The sequence below is a fragment of the Schistocerca gregaria genome, chromosome 3, assembly GCF_023897955.1.
Source record: "Schistocerca gregaria isolate iqSchGreg1 chromosome 3, iqSchGreg1.2, whole genome shotgun sequence".
NCBI classification, from domain to species: Eukaryota; Metazoa; Arthropoda; class Insecta; order Orthoptera; family Acrididae; genus Schistocerca; species Schistocerca gregaria.
This window is the reverse complement of record NC_064922.1, coordinates 696,159,839-696,186,870: the sequence shown is the minus strand read 5'-3', so window position 1 is coordinate 696,186,870 and position 27,032 is coordinate 696,159,839. Positions and strand designations below refer to the sequence as shown.

General features: G+C 42.6%; 1 protein-coding gene across 1 annotated transcript in view; it reads left to right on the top strand.

Annotated features, from left to right (window-relative positions):
• LOC126355943 (venom carboxylesterase-6-like) overlaps window positions 1-27,032 on the top strand; it is a 131,099-nt gene that overhangs the window by 50,088 nt on the left and 53,979 nt on the right. Inside the window, exons 4-6 of the mRNA XM_050006527.1 lie at window positions 8,805-8,990; window positions 21,254-21,447; window positions 23,637-23,793. Coding sequence (XP_049862484.1) covers window positions 8,805-8,990; window positions 21,254-21,447; window positions 23,637-23,793 — 537 coding nt within the window. The remainder of the gene's footprint in view (window positions 1-8,804; window positions 8,991-21,253; window positions 21,448-23,636; window positions 23,794-27,032) is intronic.

Sequence of the window (27,032 nt, the reverse complement as noted above, 5' to 3'; positions counted from 1 at the left end):
TTATCACGTCTAGCACGGAGTCCAAGTTTATAGAATTCCGCTAATTTTATTTTTTAATCTTTGTATCCCGATGCCTTTCTTGGTGCGAGAGTAACAGAAGGGAGGGAAGTAGTGTGCCCTATCAGTCTGCGAATAGTGTAAACTATGTTCTGTGTGTAATTGTATTTTAACAGTTGGTGTGCCGTATTGTCTGATGCATAAGTTGGGAAGCAGTGCAGCATTTGCGTAAACAATCGTGAGAAACCATCTAAAAGCCACATTCAGGTTGATCAGTGTACCAGCCCAAGGACGTTAATACGCAGCTCGGGTTGGATACCGGTCTGGACCACCTCTATGTACAGCAAGCTAGCGCACAGCGCCTTGCACAATAAGACTGTAGACTGCCTCAGAATCTATAGTTCAGCATTCCCATAGTCGAGTCTATGAGCTGTACTGCCAAAGCATAACGATTGTGGTTTCAGTAGTTTTGTAGCTAAACGGCCTGATAGCAAGGTGTGTTAAGGCGTCGTTTTCGGGACGAGGAGGTACGGTGGCCGTTGGCCCCGGATCGAATCCGGACGGACGCGCGCCCGCCAGTGTGGATGCGATTTTCAGCCGGTATCCCACATCCGACTACTTACACGATTCGCAATCATTTATAAAAGTTTCTTTCATTTTCATATGAATAACACTACTCAAGGTCAGTTGTGACAAGAAAGGCATCTGGCCACGACTTATATCAACCATCACATATCCGCTGATAACCATGCCTGCCCCGCGCCGATGGGGATGGAAGGCACAAGAAAAAGAAAGAATGTTCTTTTGTAACTTCCTCTTATTCTTAACACAACTAGGTCACGTGAAGGCTTATTATTCACTTTATCCGACATTCTCACTGCTCACTATAGAAGAAACTATGGATTAAAAGTAATAACTGAGACAAAACGTAAATCTGTCACGCACTGCACTGTAGCCAGTCACGGGGCTTTCGGTTCTGCAACGCGTCTTCACGCAAGACAAAAGCGAAGTGCAGATAGGCTAGAGCGTGAGAGGATGAATGCTACACGTTATAATCGCTACCGGAAGTCTATGTAATTTAGTTGTCGATTGTCGTCTTTGCTTAGACAACTATCAATGATGTTTCATCTTGTGCCAGCTGAATTCAATGATTCACTGGTTTTAGCATTATCAGTCAATATGAAATTAAATACTTTACAGCTTATTGTAATTTGTTGTTACATGTAAGTAACCGGAGTAAAGCACTTTTCATAAAAAATTAAGTCAATAGCACATTCTGTATTTGAAAATATATAGAAATATATATGACAAGGGTTTATTTCAATCTTACATGCTCGCGTGAACTGGCAACAGGTACAAAAACATGTGAAATTCACTGTTTAATTTGTAACAACTACACTGAGTAAACAACACACCACATTCAGAAACAGCCGAAATTTTGTAACATGAGTACGCACTTAATAATCACTAATCGCTCCAGCACTGACTAGCACCGTATGTACAGAGAATTAAATCTGCTCTCTCCTATGTACCCAACAATACTAAAGACATAAGTGGAACTCTTTCCCTTGAATAAATTACCTAATTTTTCTGAAACAGTAAGCGATAATTCTCGCAATTATCAGCTCTTGCCGTCTTCGGAATTGTGTGGATGATGCTTTTCCGAAAGTCAGATGGTATGTCGCCAGACTCATATATTCTACACACCAACGTGAATAGTGGTTTTGTTGCCAGTTCCCTTAATGATTTTAGAAATTCTGATGGAATGTTATCTATCCCTTCTGCCTTATTTGACCGTAAGTCCTCCAAAGCTCCTTTAAATTCCGATTCTAATACTGGATCCCTATCACTTCTAAATCGACTCCTGTTTCTTCTTCTATCACATCAGACAAATCTTCACCCTCATAGAGGCTTTCAATGTATTCTTTCCACCTATCTGCTCTCTCCTCTGCATTTAACTGTGGAATTCCTGTTGCACTCTTAATGTTACCACCCTTGCTTTTAATGTCACCAATGGTTGTTTTGACTTTCCTGTATGCTGAGTCTGTCCTTCCGACAATCACATCTTTTTCGATGTCTTCACATTTTTCCTGCAGCTATTTCGTCTTAGCTTCCCTGCACTTCCTATTTATTTCGTTCCTCAGCGACTTGTATTTCTGTATTCCTGATTTTCTCGGAACATGTTTGTACTTCCTCCTTTCATCAATCAACTCAAGTATTTCTTCTGTTACCCATGGTTTCTTCGCAGCTACCTTCTTTGTACCTATGTTTTCCTTCCCAACTACTGTGATGGCCCATTTTAGAGACGTCCATTCCTCTTCAACTGTGTTGCCTACTGCGCTATTCCTTATTGCTGTATCTATAGCGTTAGAGAACTTCAAACGTATCTCGACATTCCATAGAACTTCCGTATCCCACTTCTTAGCGTATTGATTCTTCCTGACTAATGTCTTGAACTTCAGCCTACTCTTCATCACTACTATATTGTGATCTGAGTCTATATCTGCTCCTGGGTACGCCTTACAATCCAGTATCTGATTTCGGAATCTCTGTCCGACCATGATGTAATCTAATTGAAATCTTCCCGTATCTCCCGGCCTTTTCCAAGTATACCTCCTCCTCTTGTGATTCCTGAACAGGGTATTCGCTATTACTAGCTGAAACTTGTTACAGAACTCAATTAGTCTTTCTCCTCTTTCATTCCTTGTCCCAAGCCAATATTCTCCTGTAAACTTTTCTTCTACTCCTTCCCCTACAACTGCATTCCAGTCGCCCATGACTATTAGATTTTCGTCCCCCTTTACATACTGCGTTACCCCTTCAATATCCTCATACACTTTCTCTATCTGTTCATCTTCAGCCTGCGACGTCGGCATGTATACCCTGAATATCGTTGTCGGTGTTGGTCTGCTATCGATTCTGATTAGAACAACCCAGTCACTGAACTGTTCACAGTAACACACCCTCTGCCCCACCTTCCTATTCATAACGAATCCTACACCTGTTATACCACTTTCTGCTGCTGTTGATATTACCCGATACTCATCTGACCTGAAATCCTTGTCTTCCTTCCACTTCACTTCACTGACCCCTACTACTATATCTAGATTGAGCCTTTGCATTTCCCTTTTCAGATTTTCTAGTTTCCCTACCACGTTCAAGCTTCTGACATTCCACGCCCCGACTCGTAGAACATTATCCTTTCGTTGATTATTCAATCTTTTTCTCATGGTAACCTCCCCCTTGGCAGTCCCCTCCCGGAGATCCGTATGGGGGACTATTCCGGAATCTTTTGCCAATGGAAGAGATCATCATGACACTTCTTCAACTACAGGCCACATGTCCTGTGGATACAAGTTACGTGTCTTTAATGCAGTGGTTTCCATTGCCTTCTGCATCCTCATGTCGTTGATCATTGCTGTTTCTTTAGGGGCAATTTCCCACCGCTAGGACGAGAGAGTGCCCTGAACCTCTATCCGCTCCTCCACCCTCTTTGACAAGGCCGTTGGCAGAATGAGGCCTACTTCTTATGCCGGAAGTCTTCGGTCGCCAATGCTGACTATTTATCAAAATTTAGGCAGTGGCGGGGATCGAACCCGGGACCGAAGAGATTTTGATCATGAATCAAAGACGCTACCCCTTTTTTTCGGATTTTTTTATTTGCTTGTTGATCTCGTTTTGTTCTATTTTGTTCGTTGTACATGATAGGGGCGGACGTCTCATGACACCCATGCAGGTTGTTCGTTGAACCGTTCACTCATTTTTATGATTACAGAGGGTAGCTAAACCCTCTGACCGAACACGCTGAGCTACCGTGCCGGCGCCAAAAGAGAGGGAGCCAACAGCACCCGGTGTTCCCAGGCGGTCACCCATCCAAGTACTAACCGGGCCCGATGTTGCTTAACTTCTATATTTACGGCTTTCCATCCCATCCGGATAACTGCAGCGTGGTGCTTTTTTTAATTTATATTTTTATTTTCTCGCCATTTTTTCTTTCTTTCTTTTTTTTTATACAATGTATCATGTAGACGGCAAAGTTTTAAGCGGTACAGCACAAAAATCTGGTTGGCTCTGAGCACTATGAGACTTAACATGTATGGTCATCAGTCCCCTAGAACTTAGAACTACTTAAACCTAACTAACCTACGGACAGCACACAACACTCACTCATCACGAGGCAGAGAAAATCCCTGACCCCGCCGGGAATATAACCCGGGAACCCGGACGTAGGAAGCGAGAACGCTACCGCACGACCACGAGCTGCGTACACAAAGCTCTGTATTACCACGGACACTATCCGTAGGTACATTTTCAAGACACGCTCACAATATAATCAAAATCTTCAGAGAAAGGTAGCTATTATTTCGCACCCTACAAGCACCCATCCACATACTTTGCCGTGATCTACAAACACAACTAGGTATCATGTGATAGGTTGTACACCGTATATATGAATATATAAAGGAGACTGACATTGTCACGTATGGCTTGTAAATAGTTGTTAACGCTTATTGCATGAAAGGTGATGGAGTGTCTTTATTATCATACTAGTAGAGGTTGGAATGACAGTGGAAATGAAACGGCAGGCAGAACTCAAGCTCTGGGTAGAAGGCCCGCACAGGTGTTGGTCCTGCTCAAACACAGGAAGTAGCCAGACGGACAACGTGGCACCGGAGCTCTACAGCACAATAGGGTGACGGCCGTCCACTATTGTAGCCGGAAGGGAAGGATAAACAGATAATACTTCCGAACTTAGCAAATCTTGGACGCAGGTGAGAGGAACGAAGAAGCGGCACCTCGGAAACCACGCAGGATGGGTTATTTCCAAGGATTTTTACTCACAAGGGGAGGCCGCCAATTGTGAAATTCAGATTCGATTCATACTGCGCATAATAAAAGCTCATGGCCAGAGGTGTAATGTGGCAAAGCACCAAGATGCACTTCTCAGCCGTTGTCGAGAAAATCGACAGTTAAAAGAAACTGTTGCGGTGAAATACTCTCTACGATTAACACTTTCATGCAGCGTTGTGGCGCAGCGGAAAGCGCTTGGGTTCTTAATCCGAAAGTCGCCGGATCGAATCTCGCACAGTGCATTTTTTATTATTAGTTTTTTGTAATGCTTATGCATCTTGGTGAAGGCGGATCGCTCTCCAATTGTACCGTCTCTATTTTTCCGTTTATTTAACAGGGTGTACCAAAGCTCTTACGCCCGCACTGATTATATATATATAATTCCCGGCAATCAGTTGCAACAATTATGCATGTAATAAGTTGCTGAAAGTCGTTTGTCGTGGAAAAACTGGCGACTTCGAACATCATTATGTTTTACGCAAACAAAGTTGTATTTCACAAATGTTATTAATTGTCTTCATACTGTTAACCACGTATAGTTAACGGAAGAAGTGGAAAAGGTATCCCGAAACGAATACGTATAGCGTAAGTCAAACGTTCGAATTAGAATAGAGACCGCACAAACACAAATTTGCTGTGGCAGGTATGAAATATAAACTCCGTTACTCGCTCGTTACACTTGAAGGACAGATGTTGAATGGGCCGAAACGAGCCGCCGCATAACAGCGTAGTTGCCTGCTGACTTCGAAAGAAGGTAGATGCGGTCCCTAGCGCAACTTGTAACATCGTCGAAAATCAGTGCGGACGTGAGAGCTTTGGTACACCCTGTTAAACGAATGGAAAAATGGAGGCGGTACAATTGGAGAGCGATCCGCCTTCACCAACTTGCATAAGCAATTCATTAATGTTTGAATTACAAAAAACAAATAATAAAAAAATTGCATGGCGCGAGATTCGATCCGGCGACTTTCGGGATACGAACCCGAACGTTTACCGCTGCGCCACGACGCTGTAGAAAAATTTTAATCGTAGAGAGTATTTCACAGCAACGATTTCTTTTAACTGTCGATTTTCTCGACAACGGCTGAGAAGTGCATCTTGGTGCTTTGCCACATTACACCTCTGGCCATGAGCTTTTATTATGCGCAGTATGAATCGAATCTGAATTTCGCAATAGGCGGCCTCCCCTTGTCAGAATCGTGCCATTGTACGAGTAAACGTTTTTCCTCACAAACTTTGCACTCTGGACTACAAAAGACTGAAATATGGCTGGTCGGTGTTCGAAAGAATCTGTAGAGAGGGAGAGTATTCGGTGGTTTCGGGAATATGATTCGTTTTCGGAATTACGACGGTGGGGAGCTGAGCCTTGCTAGGAAGCCAGCGGTGGAGAGACGAGATCTTCCGTTGTGAGCGCCCGTGTGTGACAGTCGCTCGATATCAGCTTTTGTTGCTACAGACGAACTTGCTGTCTTCGCTCTCAGTAGAGTTTATAGTTAGAACAGTTAGGCACTGTACTGCTGGCAACCTATACGATTCTGGACTTCACCTCCGGGTTGGAAGTCGTCGTTGAGTACGCTGCGTTCATAATTGAGAGCACTCCCTCTGCCAATACTTACGTTGAGACGCTATCTGAACTCCGCCCTTGTGGTTGGGAGTTCGCATTTCTCGTCTGTAGAAGACAAAGAGGAGAAGACAGTACCAGAGTATACTAGTCAGCGGACCGCCTTCTGCCGTCCTAGTGTTTGAAAGAGTGTATTTGTGGCTGGAGTTCTTCCATCGTGGCAGACGAGTACTAGAACCTTCACTTCTACGCACCGGACGCAGTACATACGGTGATATCACAAACTGCTTCGGCTTATTAGGGCTTTGATAGCTGAACAGCTGTGATCACGTTATTTTATTTCCACTGAGGTTCCACATCACCGTAGATCATCTTTGAAAGAAGTGTCTTCTAGTGTTTGGAACGTAGACGATGTCAGTCATTCCGCGTAATTGATATTAGACCGCGCAGTCATAATAAGGGACAGAGTTGGGCAGTTCATTAGTAATTTTGCTTAGAAATTTAAACTTTGTAATATAGAGTTTTTTTAGTTTACAATAAATATATAAGCAGGAACAACGTTTATCATTTAGTCGGGTTAGTTGCCTTCATCATTCTTTTATGTTTAAATTGTAATTTATAGAATTAAGAGAACCTAAGATCTGCTTAGGAAATAGTCAGACAGGACCAAATCTTCATTTCAGCGTTTATTACTTCCCGTTGCGCACATTAATTTTACACCCGCTTGGAGTAGCATCACGGAAGCTTTGAAAATTTTTCTGAATATTAAACGCTCATTTCCAGAGCCATTGTACATTCAAGAGTGGCACTGGTCATATGCTTGTATTTTTCCAGGTTTTAAATAACTGCTCATAGTAATTACGCTATGCGTAGTCAGTATACAACAGACTCTCACATGGATATTAATCCATCGTTTACTTTTAAGGAGCAACAGCATTAAACTATTACTGTTTGTCATGAAACGTAGAAGTTGTAAACTATGCAGCTCACTAGGTACAACAGATTATACATAGAGATTCCCATGTGAGGACCTGCATTCACAGACAGCTAACTGTAGTCGGAAGTGTCACTTGAGCACGTAGCCTCATCAGCTTTTACAGGTCAGACGTATTGCAGAAATGAGACATGCCTTAATGAAACCACACTGTAGGAAATCAAGCTAAAAGTGAAAAATATACAAATGCTTTGTAATAGCAACAAAAGACGGATCCTGAAGGACACTCACACATCTCACTAGATACTCCCAACTTTTTGAATGATTTCTGAATCTCACTAAGTGTTTCATTTTGTTCTGAGTTTCGTAGCTCCGTTATCGAAATAAAAAAAATATTGTGATGAACTAAGTAATCTAATTTAATGAATATTGCTTTAAATATAAAAATTTATTTGGTACAAAATAATGTGGCTTTTGAGAACATCTCTCAAATGAAAGTTCGGTTTATGTGGATGAGATGGTTGCAAACTTCCAATAGCGTTTACAGAGCGACAGTTATTAAACTATATGAAGAAAATTAAATCGGTTAGAAACTACGGCGTGCACATGCTTTATTCAACATGTAAACGTCACTACAGATATTGGGATTTAGGTTACGACATGTTCGATATGCCTACCATCATTGACGATAGTGTGGCGCAGACGAATAGCGAAATCCTGCATGACCAGCTAGAGTGTCGGAACATCGATGGTTTCGATTACTTCCTGAATGGCTGTTTTCAGCTCAGCAATGGTTTTCGGTTTACTGCTTTACACTTAGTCGTTAATATAGCCCCACAAAAAGGAGTCTCATGTGACCAGATCCAGGGCGAATCGATGCCGATACCAGTGACGTCTTGGTACCCCAGAGCCAGAATACGGTCCCCAAAGTGCTCCTCCAGGACATCAAACACTCTCCTACTTCGATGGGGTTGAGCTCCGCCTTGAATGAACCACATATTGTCAGGGTCACTTTGGATAATGGGGATGAAATCAAAATCTTCACGTACAGTTCGCTAGTCACTGTGTCATCAAGGAATATCGCAGTGACTATTTTGTAACCTGAGATTGTACACCACACGGTCACCTTTCGAAGGTGAAGAGACTTCTCAACCGCAAAATGCGGATTCTCAAACCCCAAATGCACCAGTTTTGCTTGTTGACGAATCCACTCAAATTAAAGTGAGCTTTATCGCTAAAACATACCTCACATGACATACTAATCCCCATAATGCCCTGATGGCAAGCGTGCAGTTTAAACGCCCTAACACAAACAGTTCAGATGTTAAGTCGATGATATTTCGTACAGTTCAATAATTGTGACACTTTATACTGGTTGTGTTACACAATGTTTGTGAACGTACCCATAGTGTGACGTACGGAGTGGTATATGTACTGTGTGTACTACTGTACGATTTGAAGGTCTCTTGAGCACGGAGGACGAGGCCTCTCCAGGGAACTACGCCCTAAAGGACCAGGTGGCAGCCCTGAGGTGGGTCAAGGACAACATCGCGGCGTTTGGCGGCGACCCCGGCAACGTCACCATCTTCGGACAGAGCGCGGGAGGCGCGAGCGTGCACTACCACATGCTGTCGCCTCTCTCCAGAGGTGAGTTACTTCACGAAGATGCTACGTACTGTAACCATCGAAACGTCTTCGTTTGTGTACGATAATGAGGACTGGGAATAAACGGATAACATTTGACAATAGCGATGGTAAAACAAAATCGCTATCTAAAAGAAAGCTTTTAGAGGAAATTGAGCTAAACTTAAAACACTAAATGTATTCACAGTTGCGAATATGGACCGATGAGCTGTATAATGTAACGACGACAGTGGAAATCTATGCTAGACTGGGACTCGAACCCGGATTTCCCGCCTGTCGCTCGCGGTCGCCATGCCGTTGTGCATCCGAGCATGCCTCGCGGCCAGACCCAAACAACAATGTGTCTACAAGCAAGCTGCAGTCGTACATCCATGGTACATATTCCTGTACAGGGGAGACATTTTAACTGAAAGTGGCTTGCCCGTTGTTGGCGGATAAATATGAAACTGCAGTGCCTGTGTCGTTCAGAACTGCAGTGCACAGTTCCTTCGGACAAGCACGCATGTCCGAAGGAAGAGTCACTGCTGCAATTGTAGCCATTACGAAATACATGACATGTATTTATAATTGCGAGTATGAACAACCATCAGCTGTACAATGAAATGACGATAATGAAAATTTCAGCAGGATCGGGACACGAACCCGGCTTGCGCGTCTGACACGAGCCTGTGTTGTTCATTAAGCCGGTGCCAAGTTCCACCCGACAGGCACTGCAATTTCGAATCCGTCCGCCGACACCGGGCATGCGACTTCCAGTTAACATGTCTCCCCTGTACAGGAATACACATAATGTATGCATGAGTGGTCTGGCCGTGAATCGTGCTTGGATAGCCAAATGGGAAGACGACTGCCCTCTATAAGCGTGAAATCCGGGTAAGAGTCCCGGCCCGACACCAATTATCTTCGTCACCATTCCATTCTACTACTAATGGTAGTCAATATTCGCAGCTACGAATACATTTCGCGTACAACTATATAATGATGTTGTTTAGGCAACCAGGTCTCGCAGCCTGAATCATCTTGGTGGTCCCTCGTTTTTAAGTAATCGGCTGCGAAAACAGCATTGTCAAAATGATACTGTAGCACAACGGTTACGTTGATCTTTTAGTATGCGGGCTCGAGTCCTATCCTCAACCTATATGAATGTAAGCCTTTTTAAATTTTACGGAAACAATGTCATGTGTAACAACAAAATTTGTCCATGTTATACCAGACATGATATTGTTCATAGATGAATATTAAAGAAGACAGAATAGGTTTAAAATGGAGTTAATTTTGTATCTATATATTCTATATTTTTCAAGACATAAATTTTAGAAACTAGCTCAAATGGCCTTGATTCTGTGAACATAGATATGCCCTGGGGCCGGTAGTGAGAGTGTTAAACGAATATAAGATATACAGTAGTCTACGTTATTCGTGCTATCTGGTGTAATAGATTTTTATTAAAGTTTGCTATTAATGCAAATAAATTGGAGTCGTTACGAAAGACAGGTTCTAACGTCACTAAATGAAATAATTATTATTAATCGTGGAATGTTACTTACCACCAAATAGGGTACCAATAGACGATACATTGTTGTTGTTGTTGTTGTTGTTGTTGTTGTTGTGGTCTTCAGTCCTGAGACTGATTTGATGCAGCTCTCCATGCTACTCTATCCTGTGCAAGCTGCTTCATCTCCCAGTACGTACTGCAGCCTACATCCTTCTGAATTTGTTTAGTGTATTCATCTCTAGGTCTCCCTCTAAGATTTTTACCCTCCACGCTGCCCTCCAATACTATATTGGTGATCCCTTGAAGCCTCAGAACATGCCCTACCAATCGATCTCTTCTTATAGTCAAGTTGTGCCACAAACTCCTCCCAAATTCTATTCAATACCTCCTCATTAGTTATGTGATCTACCCATCTAATCTTCACTATTATTCTGTAGCACCACATTCCGAAAGCTTCTATTTCCTTTTTGTCCAAACTATTTATAGTCCATGTTTCACTTCCATACATGGCTACACTCCATTCTAATACTTTCAGAACAACTTCCTGACACTTAAATCTATACTCTATGTTAACAAATTTCTCTTCTTTTGAAACTCTTTCCTTGCACATTTTATATCCTCTCTACTTCGACTATCATCAGTTATTTTGCTACCTAAATAGCAAAATTCATTTACTACTTTAAGCGTCTCATTTCCTAATCTAATTTCCTCAGCATCACCCGATTTAATTCGACTACATTCCATTATCCACGTTTTGCTTTTGTTGATGTTCATCTTATACCTTCCTTTCAAGACACTGTCCATTCCGTTCAACTGATCTTCCAAGTCGTTTGCTGTCTCTGACAGAATTACAATGTCATCGGCGAACCTCAAAGGTTTTATTTCTTCTCCATGGATTTTAGTACCTACTCCGAATTTTTCTTTTGTTTCCTCTACTGCTTGCTCAATATACAGATTGAATAACATTCGGGAGAGGCTACAACCCTGTCTCACTCCCTTCCCAACCACTGCTTCCCTTTTAATGCCCCTCGACTCTTATAACTGCCATCTGGTTTCTGTATAAATTGTAAGTAGCCTTTCGCTCCCTGTATTTTACCCCTGCCACCTTCAGAATTTGAAAGAGAGTATTCCAGTCAACATTGTCAAAGGCTTTCTCTAAGTCTACAAATGCTATAAATGTAGGTTTTGCTTTCTCTTAATCTAGTAATCTACTAATCCCAAATAATTCATACAGCGAACGCTCAGTATTGATCTTTTGCAGAGTGTTCATAAAATATTTCATAAATTAGGATTGATGTACTAGTTAAGATAACACACAGGTACTTCTTTTAACATTTTTATTTAATGAAGAATAATACACAATCTCACCTTCTCCTGAGAAGTAGGCAGTCAGGAGTGAACGCAAAAGAGGTCAATTAGACGTGAACTGAAGTACGAGAATTCAAATTTAGTGGTTTCATATTTTATAACTTATTGATAAACATTGAGGTGAATTGAGTATAGGACGGAACCGTTATGTTCTATTTAATTTCAGACATTTTCGGCTCATATACTCTGACCCAACGTACATCTCAGTAGCAAAGCGCGGGCTCGTAAACGTGACCTTACAGGAGTCGACATTCTAACTCACCCCAAAGGTATTCCATTGAGGTCGGGTTGGTACTCTGAGCAGGTCAGTCCTTTTCAGAAATGTTATTACCCACAAACCATTGCCGCACATTTTCTTTGTGGTACTGTACAGTGTCGTTCTGATACAATCATCGTCTCCCAACTGCTCCTATAGCGCAAGCAGTACACAGTGGCATAAAATGGTGATATCCTTAAGCGCAAAAACGAGACAACAACGTAAGCACGAAAAATAGCTCCACACCATAGCGCCATCTGCTGCGTACTTCACTACAGGCGACGCATATACGAGGGGCGTTTGAAAAGTCCGTGCAAAAATAAAAACTACTTACATGTTTGGGGTAAACCTTTTTTAATGTTCGACATAGTCTCCTTTTAGACTTACACACTTCGTCCAACGCTGTTCTAATTTGTTGATTCCTTCCACATAATAGGAATTGTCCAAGTGTGCAAAATAGCTATTAGTTGCTGCAAATACCTCCTTGATAGAATAAAATCTTTGTCCCGTCAGCTATTTCTTCAAATTGGGGAAACGATAGTAGTCCGAGGGAGCAAAGTCTGGAGAATATGGGGGATGTGAAACGAGTTGGAATCTTATTTCCATTGATTTTGCGACCTCAACTGCTGAGGCGTGTGCTGGTGTATTTTGTGATGGAAAAGGAGTTTATTGCGTTCCAGTCACCGGCTTTCCTCTTGCAGCTCGGTTTTCAAATAGCCTAAGAATCGATTAATAATGTGCACCTGTAATAGTTTTACCCTTTCTCGGATAGTCAATGAGGATTATCCCTTGGGAATCCCAAAAGACAGTCGCCTTAACCTTTCCAGCCGAAGGAATGGCTCAAATGGTTCAAATGGCTCTGAGTACTATGGGACTTAACATCTATGGTCATCGGTCCCCTAGAACTTAGAACTACTTAAACCTAACTAACCTAAGGACATCACACAACACCCAGTCATCATGAGGCAGAGAAAATCCCTGACCCCGCCGGGAATCGAACCCGGGAACCCGGGCGCGGGAAGCGAGAACGCTACCGCACGACCACGAGCTGCGGACCCGAAGGAATGGTCTTCACCAGTTTTGGTGCAGCTTCTCCCTTGGTAACACATTGTTTAGATAGTTGTTTGGACTCTGGAGTATAGTAACGTATCCATGTTTCATCCACATTGACGAAACTACGCTTAAAGTCCTGCGGATTCTTCCTGAACAGCTGGAAATCATACTTGCAACACTTCACACGTTTCTGTTTTTGGTCAAGCGTGAGCAATCGTGAAACCCATCTTGCGGATAGCTTTCTCAAGTCCAAATGTTTATGCAAAATATTATGTATCCATTCATTTGAGATGCCCACAGCCCTAGCAATCTCATTCACCTTAACATTTCTGTCATCCATCACCTTATCGTGTATTTTAACAATGATATCTGAAGCCGTAACCTCCACAGGGCATCGAGGACGTTCAGCATTACTGGTCCCCATATGGCCACTCCGAAAATTCTGGAACCACTTATAAACTGTTCTAATCAAAGGTTCAGAGTCACCGTAATATTTATCAAGCTTCTCTTTAGTCTCCTGAGGCGTTTTGCCTTTCATAAAGTAATGTTTAATCACCACACAAAATTCTTTTTCGTCCATTTTTTGACAATCCCGCGACTTCCTTGATTCGCACGAATGTCAGATACAAAGAAATAGACCAATATGGCTGAAACTTGGTGTGCGTTCTTTCCAAAGATTCCACTAACTAAACATAACCTTGATACGCGCCAGTGGTACCATATCTCGAACTTTGCACGGACTTTTCAAACCCAAACTATATTAAATGCATTTGCAATTGCGAACAAGGACAATCCTCAGCTGTAGAATGGAATGACGACAGTGAAAATTTGTGTGTGAGTGGGACTTGAACCAGGATTTCCCGCTTATCGCGAGCCGGATGTCTGGATGTGCGAGTACAGGTCTCAGACGCATGGTTGACGACTTATGTAAGTTTGGGTCTGGTCGTGAGTCGTGCACGGATAGCCAAATGGTAAGGCGACCGCTCGCGGAAATCTGACTTCGAGTACCGGTCCGGCACAAATTTTCACTGTCGTCCTTGTCCGCAGTTGTGAATGCATATAATGTATTTCATAATGGCTGAAGTCACCGTAGTGCCTGCTCCTCGGGACATGCTTGAACATCTAAAGGAGCTTGGCATTGTAACCAGAATAACGCAGGCACTGTAATATCGTACCGTAAACCCAAACCATTCCAACGGAGTGCCATAGGGTGCAGCGTGATTCATCACTCCAGGTCACTTCCTTTCCATCACTCATTGCACAGTGGTGGCGCTCGTTGCACTGCCTCAAGCGCCACCTAGCAATGACTGCACAAATGTGTGGCTTACATGGAACTGTTCGACTACTGTGAACCATTCTTTTGAACTCACTACGAACAGTAATTGTGCTAGAAGCATTGCTCCTAGTGAACAGGAACTGAAGAGTGATTTTTTTCTGTTGCTTTAAAGCAACTCTTACACCCACTTCCGCAAAGCTCGACGGTTTCTGCCGGTCAGTACATGATATTTGCCTGGTCTTGCTTCACCTGCAGTTGTTCCTTCGCGTTACCTGTTCAGTCACATCAACAGTCGAACTGGGACGGTTTAGGAGGATTTAAAAGTCTGTAAAGGATTTGTTACTCAGGTGACATCCCATGATTAGTCCACATTCGAAGTCGCCACCTTATTACATTGCAGGCGCATCTCTCGCGACATCTAGTGATCAGTGCCGCACTGCACAGGGACAGCTCGATACTTTTGATCAGATACTCCGTGAAAGAATGCTGACTTGCATAAATGTACCCACATTGCTGTTACGCTAATGACTCCTGACTCGGACTCAGGTCTGTACCTTCTTCTTCAGAGACCAATTCTCGAGAACGACAACAGAAATAGTAGAAGTACACAATTCAGTACCAAGTTATCTAGCCAGATGTCTGCAGACATACAGCGGAAACTTTTATGTGGATTTTCGAGGACGTAAGTTACCATTGTGCCTTGATGACTTGTGCTTGAACCTCAACATGAAAAAATTCTGCCTACAGGCGAACTTAGGCTCTGGGACCAAGTGAAAAATTCTTATGGTGAAGTTCCAGGGAAACTATGCAGAATGTGAACGTAAGTTAGAAGATATTTCATATGTACGAATGAATTTGTGGTACAGTAATAGTGGTAAAAAATTTGCGCTAGCAACATTACGAAGGGTGACAGAACGTATAACAGAAACAGATAGTACAATAGAAAGCGAAACAGTAACACAAATGCGAGCATGGTTTGGCGTTGGTGTCTATATTGGCTCCTTTCGAAGGTAGCTTACGGTATGTCAGTACCAGTGGGACGCCCTCACCTAGCAACTAAGGAAGCTCATCGGCTGATGATGCTAAAGTCCCATACTCCTTGACAGAGAGTAGGGAACAATGCGGGAGACCCGCACCGCTGTACTAGGCAAGGTCATAGCGGAGGTCGTTTGCCATTGCTTTCCTCCGACCGTAATGGGGACGAGTTATGATGATGACGACAGCCATCTCGATGCAGGTGAAAATCCCTGACCCCAACGGGAGTCGAACCCGGGACCCCGTGCTCGGGAAGCGAGAACGCTACCGCAAGACCACGAGCGTCGGCTATAAACACTGAAGTTAAGACAGGCAAGCTAACTCCTCTCATTCTCAGTCAGCATCCTCTTAAGGCCATGGATATGGCTGCAGTCTTTCCGTATGAAGTGTAACATGCTAGTTCGTTCTAACACAATTTAGGGAAACAACCTGATCTTCAGGACGTATGATGCGGCCATTCCCTACAGACACTTTTCTATCAGGGTAGTTTTCTGTGATCGCGCATTGCTTTCAATGTAACATACTTACATATGCATCACAAAAAAGGCGAACATGCCGTTGAAGGACATCATCAATATTCAGTTGTCACTAGCACCTCCAAGAAACACATGGAAGGGCTTACGTGCAGCCACACAGGCGAAAATACTTGCTCCGCAATACTGGTCATTTTCACAGAATTTTCAAAGCTGTACCACGCCACATCATGCATTAAATGAACAGAGAACCAAATCTAATCTAAACTGCAGCTCATAGTCAAGAGACGATGGCACCCTCCTTGAAGCCAACGTGATGGGCGAGCTGTCATGATGCCTTCGTGCCTTCGTGAGCGGAGCGTAGTGAAATCCTATGGAGTAGACAATGCATAGCTTGACGGGACATTGGGAACCACGAGGCTGCTGCTATCGATATAGACCGGGATTCCCGCTGGACATCGTCTAGTTCACAAGGCCACAATGTCGGTGCTGCGTTAAAACACGTGGTCAACCTTGCTAAAAAGCCCAGTTATCGTGTCCTCTCGCTCTCCTGGAACATTTTCCGTAACCAGCTCACTTCCAACTTCTGCCCATGTCAAACTCATAGTCCGGTCTTTAATAGGCCATCCATCCAGTTACATTCTTTAAAACGCATTGATTGTCCAATTTGTTCCATTGTGACTCAAACAATTTGTGCAAAAAGTTGTCATCTAACTTGTTAAAACCACACTAAAAAGTTCCCAATCCGTATGGACTATACTAAATACAATAAAGGTCACCATGACGTAATCTGTTATTTTTTCCGTCCTATACTCAATTCACCTATGTTTATAGCATTTGTAGATTAGAGAAAGCCTTTGACAATGTTGACTGGAATACTCTTTTTCAAATCCTGAAGGTGGCAGGGGTAAAATACAGGGAGCGAAAGGCTACTTACAATTTGTACAGAAACCAGATGGCAGTTATAAGAGTCGAGGGACATGAAAGGGAAGCAGTGGTTGGGAAGGGAGTGAGACAGGGTTGTAGCCTCTCCCGAATGTTATTCAATCTGTGTATTGAGCAAGCAGTAGAGGAAACAAAAGAAAAATTCGGAGTAGGTACTAAAATCCATGGAGAAGAAATAAAACCTTTGAGGTTCGCCGATGACATTGTAATTCTGTCAGAGACAGCAAACGATCTGGGAATTCAGTTGAACGGAATGGACAGCGTCTTGAAAGGATGTATAAGATGAACATCAACAAAAGCAAAACGAGGATAATGGAATGTAGTCGAATTAAATCAGGTGATGCTGAGGAAATTAGATTAGGAAATGAGACGCTTAAAGTAGTAAATGAGTTTTGCTATTTAGGTAGCAAAATAACTGATGATAGTCGAAGTAGTGAGGATATAAAATGTAGACTGGCAATGGCAAGGAAAGAGTTTCTGAAGAAGAGAAATTTGTTTACATCGAGTATAGATTTAAGCGTCAGGAAGTCGTTCTGAAAATATTAGAATGGAGAGTAGCCATGTATGGAAGTGAAATATGGACGATAAATAGTTTGGACAAGAAGGAAATAGAAGCTTTCGAAATGTGATGCTACTGAAGAATAGTGAAGATTAGATGGGTAGATCACATAACTAATGAGGAGGTATTGAACAGAACTGGGAAGAAGAGAAATTTGGGGCACAACTTAACTATAAGAAGGGATCGGTTGGTAAGACATGATCAGAGGTATCAACGGATCACCAATTTAGTATTGGAGGGCTGCGTGGAGGGTAAAAATCTTAGAGGAAGACCAAGAAATGAATACGGTAAGTAGATTCAGAAGGGTGTAGGTTGCAGTAGGTACTGGGAGATGAAGAAGCTTGCACTGGATAGAGTAGCATGGAGAGATTGTAATGGTTCTTTATTTACGTGACCATTATGGCACTCCAACCCCAGTTCTCGATACCAGTAATATCGTACTACTTTTCTGCCAAGTAACTGGTATATTTTTGTGACAATATTCACATTTGGTTTTATTAATGTATAGTACTCCAATGTATCGATATATTACAGTGATATGGTCCTTGTGTGTATTCATTTCTGTGAGACTGTCATAATCTTTGACTTACTTGCAACCGTTTTGGCGCGAATGAACAAAGAGCATTGTTTGTTTCACTTTGCAGAAGTTGAGTTGTTATTTCGCTTTGTAAAAGAACAGTCAAGTCTTGTGTTTGGCTAAAGTAGAAATTAACTATATGAAGACTGATATAAAACTGTTTTCTTGATGATGACATTTAAGAAGAAGAATATATGAATTTACAAGAAGTTTAAATAAAATGTGACCCGGCCGTGGTGGCCGAGCGGTTCTAGGCGCTACAGTCTGGAACCGCGCGACCGCTACGGACGCAGGTACGAATCCTGCCTCGGGCATGGATGTGTGTGATGTCCTTTGGTTAGTTAGGTTTATGTAAAGTTCTAGGGGACTGATGACCTAAGAAGTTAAGTCTCATAATGCTCAGAGCCATTTGAACCTAAGAAGTTAAGTCCCATAATGCTCAGAGCCATTTGAACCTTTTTTTTAATGTGGATCGTGAACAGCAAGTCAAAAATTACTTCCAGCATACTATTTTTGTGATCTGGGGTTGTTTTATCATTAAGAATTTCCTGAAAACGCATTTGTTAGGTCTTCAAATATTGCTGAAATACAGTTCTGGACCTTCTAGCAGTCAAAGTGGAATCACCCTAGAGTCAACAAGATGAGCCATAACAACTTCGACGAAATCTACGTGGGAATCCATTCAAGATTAGTGCCAAAATTAATGACTTTTTTGCAGTAACTTCATTATTTCCATTCTGACGATACCATCCACAGTCAATAACTTCGTTGTTGCCCGATAAAGCAAACATATGCTGCGTGAGCAGCATTATTAATCTGATTTCTAACCTACTTTGCAATTGGTGGTATTGTTATAAGCTACATCAAACCAGTTTCTGGACTGAAGACACAGCAAAAACAATCCAACCATCTCATCCCAGAAAATGTCATAAATGGAGTTATTAGCTTGGAGTTGCGCTGGGTGTATTAGTCGAATCTGTTGTCACCTACAACGGTACGCTTACATAGATAAAGACTAAAGGAAAAAACACCGAAATACTCGATTACCGATGTGTTACATTCAACCAGTAGAACATCAATGTTCATCCAAAACTGACGTCACTAGGTACGAGGAAAGAAAGTGCACCGTCCTCTGCCATCGAACAAATTCTCAAAGAGAAAAAAAGAAGAGGTAGGAACAGAACAAATTTAAACTTTATCATCCCGTCGGCATCGAGGCAACAGAACACTCCTACAGCAAGACTGGAATGGAGAACAAGAACGTTCATGGCATAAGAAAGAAACTCAACACCACGTCGCCTAGGAAAATCAGAGTAAACCTAAATGAAACAAACTGCTCTGACAGGCAGCTGAACAGCGCTCTTCACGAACACATTGTCTTGACCTCTATGACAACTCTCTTCTTACCGTGTGAATAACAAATATTACTTGCTGGAGATTTAGCGTCTAGTAACGTACGCTGTTCAGCAAGGTTCTGTGGGAAATTCTGCGGCTTTAGTTTGTCAAAGGAGGTAAGAAACGAATGGAAACAAGCTATGAACAGGACAGTGTGTTCGAGAGCTGGTCATATCATTATACACTCCTGGAAATGGAAAAAAGAACACATTGACACCGGTGTGTCAGAACCACCATACTTGCTCCGGACACTGCGAGAGGGCTGTACAAGCAATGATCACACGCACGGCACAGCGGACACACCAGGAACCGCGGTGTTGGCCGTCGAATGGCGCTAGCTGCGCAGCATTTGTGCACCGCCGCCGTCAGTGTCAGCCAGTTTGCCGTGGCATACGGAGCTCCATCGCAGTCTTTAACACTGGTAGCATGCCGCGACAGCGTGGACGTGAACCGTATGTGCAGTTGACGGACTTTGAGTGAGGGCGTATAGTGGGCATGCGGGAGGCCGGGTGGACGTACCGCCGAATTGCTCAACACGTGGGGCGTGAGGTCTCCACAGTACATCGATGTTGTCGCCAGTGGTCGGCGGAAGGTGCACGAGCCCGTCGACCTGGGACCTGGCCGCAGCGACGCACGGATGCACGCCAAGACCGTAGGATCCTACGGAGTGCCGTAGGGGACACTGTTGCTCCTGGGGTATCAGCGAGGACCATTCGCAACCGTCTCCATGAAGCTGGGCTACGGTCCCGCACACCGTTAGGCCGTCTTCCGCTCACGCCCCAACATCGTGCAGCCCGCCTCCAGTGGTGTCGCGACAGGCGTGAATGGAGGGACGAATGGAGACATGTCGTCTTCAGCGATGAGAGACGCTTCTGCCTTGGTGCCAATGATGGTCGTATGCGTGTTTGGGGCCGTGCAGGTGAGCGCCACAATCAGGACTGCATACGACCGAGGCACACAGGGCCAACACCCGGCATCATGGTGTGGGGAGCAATCTCCTACACTGGCCGTACACCTCTGGTGATCGTCGAGGGGACACTGAATAGTGCACGGTACATCCAAACCGTCATCGAACCCATCGTTCTACAATTCCTAGACCGGCAAGGGAACTTGCTGTTCCAACAGGACAATTGCACGTCCGCATGTATCCCATGCCACCCAACGTGCTCTAGAAGGTGTAAGTCAACTACCCTGGCCAGCAAGATCTCCGGATCTGTCCCCCATTGAGCATGTTTGGGACTGGATGAAGCGTCGTCTCACGCGGTCTGCACGTCCGCCACGAACGCTGGTCCAACTGAGGCACCAGGTGGAAATGGCATGGCAAGCCGTTCCACAGGACTACATCCAGCATCTCTACGATCGTCTCCATGGGAGAATAGCAGCCTGCATTGAAGCGAAAGGTGGATATACACTGTACTAGTGCCGACATTGTGCATGCTCTGTTGCCTGTGTCTATGTGCCTGTGGTTCTGTCAGTGTGATCATGTGATGTATCTGACCCCAGGAATGTGTCAATAAAGTTTCCCCTTCCTGGGACAATGAATTCACGGTGTTCTTATTTCAATTTCCAGGAGTGTATAAGCAGTATAGCTGCTGAAAAGATTTCAGTCATCAGTTTCCGGCTTGAGTGTTTTTAAGGTGCTGTTTTACTGGCTGGTCTCGAATTCTGTTTTCGGTTACATTTGATTATGGCATTTATGGACCGATTTTGTTACTTTCCTACCTCTCCATCATCCATGTAATGTAAAACGTCAGGAAGACACAAGAAGAGAAAGATGTTTTGTTTGTAATTTTCCTTATAAAAATATTCTTTTCCTTCCGTGTTCTCGTTACAGGCCTGTTCCAACGTGCTATATCCCAGAGTGGTGTGGCAGCAGCACCGTGGGCAGTGCCCACCCCAGGCGCAGCAGAGAAGGCACGAAAGGTGGCAGCCCTGCTGGGATGTCCCACAGCGCCGAGTCCAGCGCTGGTAGAGTGCCTCAGGGGCGTCGACGCTTACAAGCTCACTGAGACCGAAAAACACTTTTTGGTAAGAGTTCACATCCTTTAGCGCCTAAAGTCAACATCTGAGCTACATTACGCACAGCTCGCCAGATCTTTACAGTCACCAATCCAATAAACTGCTGGTCCGAAGTTTGCAAACAGAACGTCGGTAATAGGTTCTTCCATATACTGTTCAACTGTTTAATGCGTGACAAAAGTTGTTGTCCACGGACTTCTCAAATATTATGGATTGTATTGTGCACAGAGCTGACACCTGACGAAATCTGAAAAGTGCCGATTAGAGATGATACGCGACCAATATACCGATCAGAACTTCGAAAGAATTTCATTATGATGGAAAAAAGTAGGTTCACAGCTATTTTGGTATTGGGTCAGAACAACTGTTACACTGGAAAGGATCTTATTCGTTAGGGAAAAGATCAACCAACAACCAGTCAGTGCTGTTACGAAAGTTGCCCACATACACAGGCTACTTGTGGTGGCTCCTGTACCAGTCATAGGCTCTTCACGCCACCATCTAAGTTGTACCACCAGGAGTAGACGTAATTAGCAGACAGTTAACTAAAATCTTTTAAGCGTGGTTCTGAAACAGGTAAAATGATCACCTGGCCCTACAACGTATTGTTTCTTCGTTAAGTAAGGACGTTCTCCTGTCCACTGCAATTGTCGCTGACAATGCCATTGTGTCAAGAGCAGCTTAATTGTGGATGGTCTGGAGCAGCACTCTGCTCCTAAGTGTAGTTTTGGTGTGGCAAGGACTACTCACTCCTTCTCGTCTAGAGGTTGTACAGCATCCTTGTTCCATTTTTGATAGGGTCTAATTACAGTAACACTTATTTCCAGCGTTTCGTCGAAAAATTACGTAGATCATTCATTTGCACATCCTCTGTGTACTACGTCGACGTCGTAGGGGCCTGTAAAACTGTATACGTGTCTGGTTGAATGTAACCGAAAACATGCTGTCATCGTATACAGTCGGGTCTGATTCCTGATTTGGCACCATATACCAAACTAGTAAGAAGTTTAAGTAGAACTATAGTGCGGAGTAAAAACGTGTTCTGGAAACTTTAAAGTTGGCACTTTACGCTTATTAGGAACCACACTTCCGACACGTACGGTGGTTCAGTAATTTCTTTCATTATCTGCACTACCAAATCTGTTGTTACGATTTTTTTTAAATGTGTAGAACAGATAAATGAAGTAAATGTTTGCAACAGGAGTAATGCTAAATCACAATCATTCATAATGTTTCCATATTTCAAAATAGAACTGCAGTTCTGTTTGAAAGGAAACAACTTTTATATGGACAAGTAACTGAAACTGATAGCATGCTTAGTAGCTTCTTTGCCCAAATTCTGATAAAAATAATAGTTGCAAGGAAAGAGTGTACGAGACATTAGTACTAGCAAATATTCCGCGGAAGATCCCAGAAATGTATTTATCTTGGACGGAATGTTACGTATGACGATAGAAGTGAGAAATTCAAAGAGAAGTTTGCGATAGGTACGGAAAATAGTTTCGTATAAATATCTGTGATGTTCAATCATACGTTTGAGGTAAACATGCAGTATTACATAGTGAACACATTAAGGGACAATATGTAATGAAACTGGAAGTGTTTCAAATGTGATTTTGCCTAATAACGTCATAGTTTTACGTACACAGGTGCAAGAGGAAAGAAAGTTTTTGCTTGGTAGCACATATTTTTTAAAATTTCTTTTCAAATAAAAAGCTAGCAGAAAGAACATAAAAACTGCGGCAACCTTACAGTGTATGTGGTGGGATTTCTTCAAATATGTAAGTGTAAAGTGTAATGTACTATATGTCATTTTCAATAACTAAAGTAAAAAATAAAGTGTACTAATCCACTGATTCTGATAGAGTAATACAGTATGTTAAGAATTAATGCTATTGTTATCAGCACTGTCGTCCTTACTCCATGTACAGAATCTATGTTCAGTGTTACATTATTTTTTTGAATAGAAACTGTTGAGTAGGATGCCTGGTTGAATGTAACAGAAAACATGCTGTGTGTACACTAGCCGGATAGAAGCTCTCGAATATATCGGTATAGTAAATACATCTAGATGAATAAATAACAACACAAAATTACGAAGGAAGACGTCCTATTTACTTGTTACGATTAAATTTTTAGATATATCTCTTATGCCAAGTCTCTCATTTTTAATAATATATCATAAAATTCTGTTCCAGGAATGGCAATTCAGTCCCCTAATGCCATTTCGACCAGTGGTGGAAGGCGAGGGAAAGGATACATTCCTGGTTAAGCACCCCGTGCATCTCGATCTTCTTACGCCTGTCCCATGGCTTATAGGAGTCACTAAGGATGAGGGATGCGTGCTCATAGCAGGTGACAGTTTTCATATTATCTGAAACTTTTACGTGTACTAAATACAAAGTAATTCTTCGAACTCAGAGGAAAGCAAAAGATCAGATTCGCTAGAAGTGGTACATGCCTTCATTCTCTGTCACTAACCTAAATCTTAATCTGCCCCTCTTTATTGCTTCACCATTTTACCTTCCGCGATGTTCAGTTAGTAAACTATTTTGGTAATAAATGTACAATTCGGTATGATTTTCTATACAAAACCTTGTAATTAACATTTATCATCCACAACCTCATTCGTATGTCTAAGATCTCGGCGAGATAACAATCATCAGTACGATAACAGTGTTAGAATCCTACTTCCAGTTTCACGGCTGTATACAATTTTATCAGAAATCAGCCAATGTGGACGAAACATGAAAATCATGATACTTACGCAAGAGAGAAGTCCGCCTTCAAAAAGAGCAATTTGACGAAGTAAAATATTGTCGTTGTACTAAGAAAAAATTTTCGCAAGTGTACATCATGAAGACGCAATCTATAAAAGTGGAACTAAAATGACGGAAGAAAAAATTCAGACTATGAAATACGGTACTAGGATAGATGAAATGCCGCGCGGTATTAGCTGACCGGTCTGAGGCGCTGCAGCCATGGACTGTGCGGCTGGTCCCGGCGGAGATTCAAGTCCTCCCTCGGGCATGGGTGTGAGTGTGTATTTGTCCTTAGGATAATTTAGGTTAAGCAGTGTGTAAGCTTTGGAACTGATGACCTTAGCAGTTAAGTCCCATAAGATTCCACACACAATTGAACAACAGACGAATTACAAAGGTGTACCCCAAAAGCTACGTAAATAAAGTGCGAAAATGGCTACTTCGAACAGGTAACGAGTGGTAGAATACTAGCTACAGACAAAAGCAGAGACCACCGCAGTATACGAAGCAACCTCTCATTTACAATGCGACTTCACATAGTCTACATGATTTTAAATTCAAATAATATTGTCCTTTTCTTTTCAGATACTATGCCCTTTTTATAACATCTCCTTTGATAATATAAATTTTTCTTGATGTACAGTCATCTGCTCTTGGTTCTTTCGCGACAGCTTCATTTACTGTTGTTGTATCTGCAGTAACTACTTTCGGTTTTACAGGAAATTCAACTAACCGTGATTCAGTATCACAAACTTTCACAAGCTTCCAGTCGGCCTGTGAAGAACTCCGTACTACTCCGTGACGCATCTCCGTTTACTTGTTTCCCGGCCGATGCACCATTTTGTAACATTCCCGAGGCCGGGGTACCACTTTGTAACATCCCCTTTGAGGAATGACAACCCCTAGCTTAATAATATACTGGACCCCTTAGGCTGTCTGGTGCAATAGGCGGTAGATTTCCAGGGGTGCATGGCAGGTCCTCTTTGTGTCTTACCTGCGCAGTGGCAGCGTATTCAGCCTCAACACATTCTCGACCTGTAATCTTACCTGCAGTTCAGCCACTTGTACGTTATTCGGCACCCTGTGGAAAATGGTCCGCTGTCGGATACCGATTGCATTTGGTTGTTGTCTCAATCGGGGTAATCCCAATTGTGATAATATTAAGGGGAGTGGGAGTGTCCCATCCTGACAATGTTAAATTTAATGACTTGGCTTCCCTGTATTTCAGGAACCATTGTAGCCATTGACATGAAACTTTTACGGGAAATTAAACCGTATGTTCTGAGTCTACTCAGCTAAAATAATTGCATTCCAGCCACTTCTTTCGGAAATACAATTCTTTAATGACATTGTTAAAATTTTGTGCACTTTTTTGTAAGTTATCCTAAATAATTTTAATTATACATAACATTATGTACTTCTTTTAGTTCAGTAGACTCAGGATATGTATGTTATTACTCCCTGAAAATTTGAATACTCTACTCGAAGTGGTTTCTGAGATTTAGGGAAAAATGCAACAGAAAATGTAAATTTTCAGGAACGGGTTCTAAAGTTTCAAAAGAGTGCAAAACTTTTTATTTTTAGTCACTCAGAAGCACCCTGCACCATACTGTATATCATCCTCTTGGTCTTTTTCCAAGTTGTTTCTTCTTTTCTTCTTTGTCCACTCCTTAGTGGCCAATTGTGCTGCATACTCTATCAGTGCCAAGCTTGTCCATCTGTTAAAGTTCTCTGATGCAGTTTGCTCCAGGATTAATTCCCATATGCTGTCGCACTTTCACACTACCGATGTTGCCCTCATTAAAAGCAATAACAGCATCACTGGCCCCCACTTTAGTGTCCGCATTCTAAGATAATTTTTTTTTTCAGCCTGTCCATACAAGTTTCTTGGACGACTTATTGTGATTTTGAATCTGACCAAGCTGACACTTCTTCAGTAAATCAGGATTTGCCAGGTCTCTGTAAATAGGTTTTATGGTCTCCATGACTGCTGCTGGGTTCGAATGTTTATAGCTGTATGAACTGTTTGAGTACTGGGCATTGCGTAATGGCACCATGAATCAGGTCGAGGAGGGCAAAGGTGGTGTACTGGTTTTTCATCAGTTGACAGTCGGGGGAAGAAGATAGCCCATACTGCCTGCTTCATTTTTCACAAATCCTCAGTATTATTTCTCATGGCCATCCCATAATACGGCTATAGTTCATCAATCATTTTGTCTGTCAGCCTGCCTCTTATTCTTTTACCGTCAGAAAGTTTCTTGTCTCTCAAACTTTGTTTCAACTTCCTCTATCTGGTGCCCATCCTCTTCTGGACATGACCAACACATTCCAGTTTTGTGATAATGTTCTCACCGCCAAGCCGAGCGGCTGGTACATTTTTATATGCTTTCGAGGCTCCATCACCTAAGATCTTAATGTAACACATTCCCCTGTCGTTCACAGATTGACGAAAAATTTCAATAGCTGCAAAGGCCTCAGTGCCACCAGTTGTTCCTTTCATGATTTCTGTCACAGATATGCTCTTCCTCATTCCCTTATTTACAGGTATAATAATGTTTGGTTAAAATCTGGAAATCTATTACTTTTACAGTATCCACAATAGTCACCGCAGTAACAGAATTCTTAGAACTGTAGCCTCATTTCTGCCAAGTGCCATCAGAAGCTACTGGTATGTCAGTCATATCATTATTTATTTCAACAGCTTCGTTTGTACCACCCTTCATTGACTCACGTGCAACAGATTCCACAGCAGCTCCAATAAATCCAGCATACTTGATGATTTTACAAGGTGGGCGTGGCATATTCATCACGGAACACATTGTTTCTGTTTCA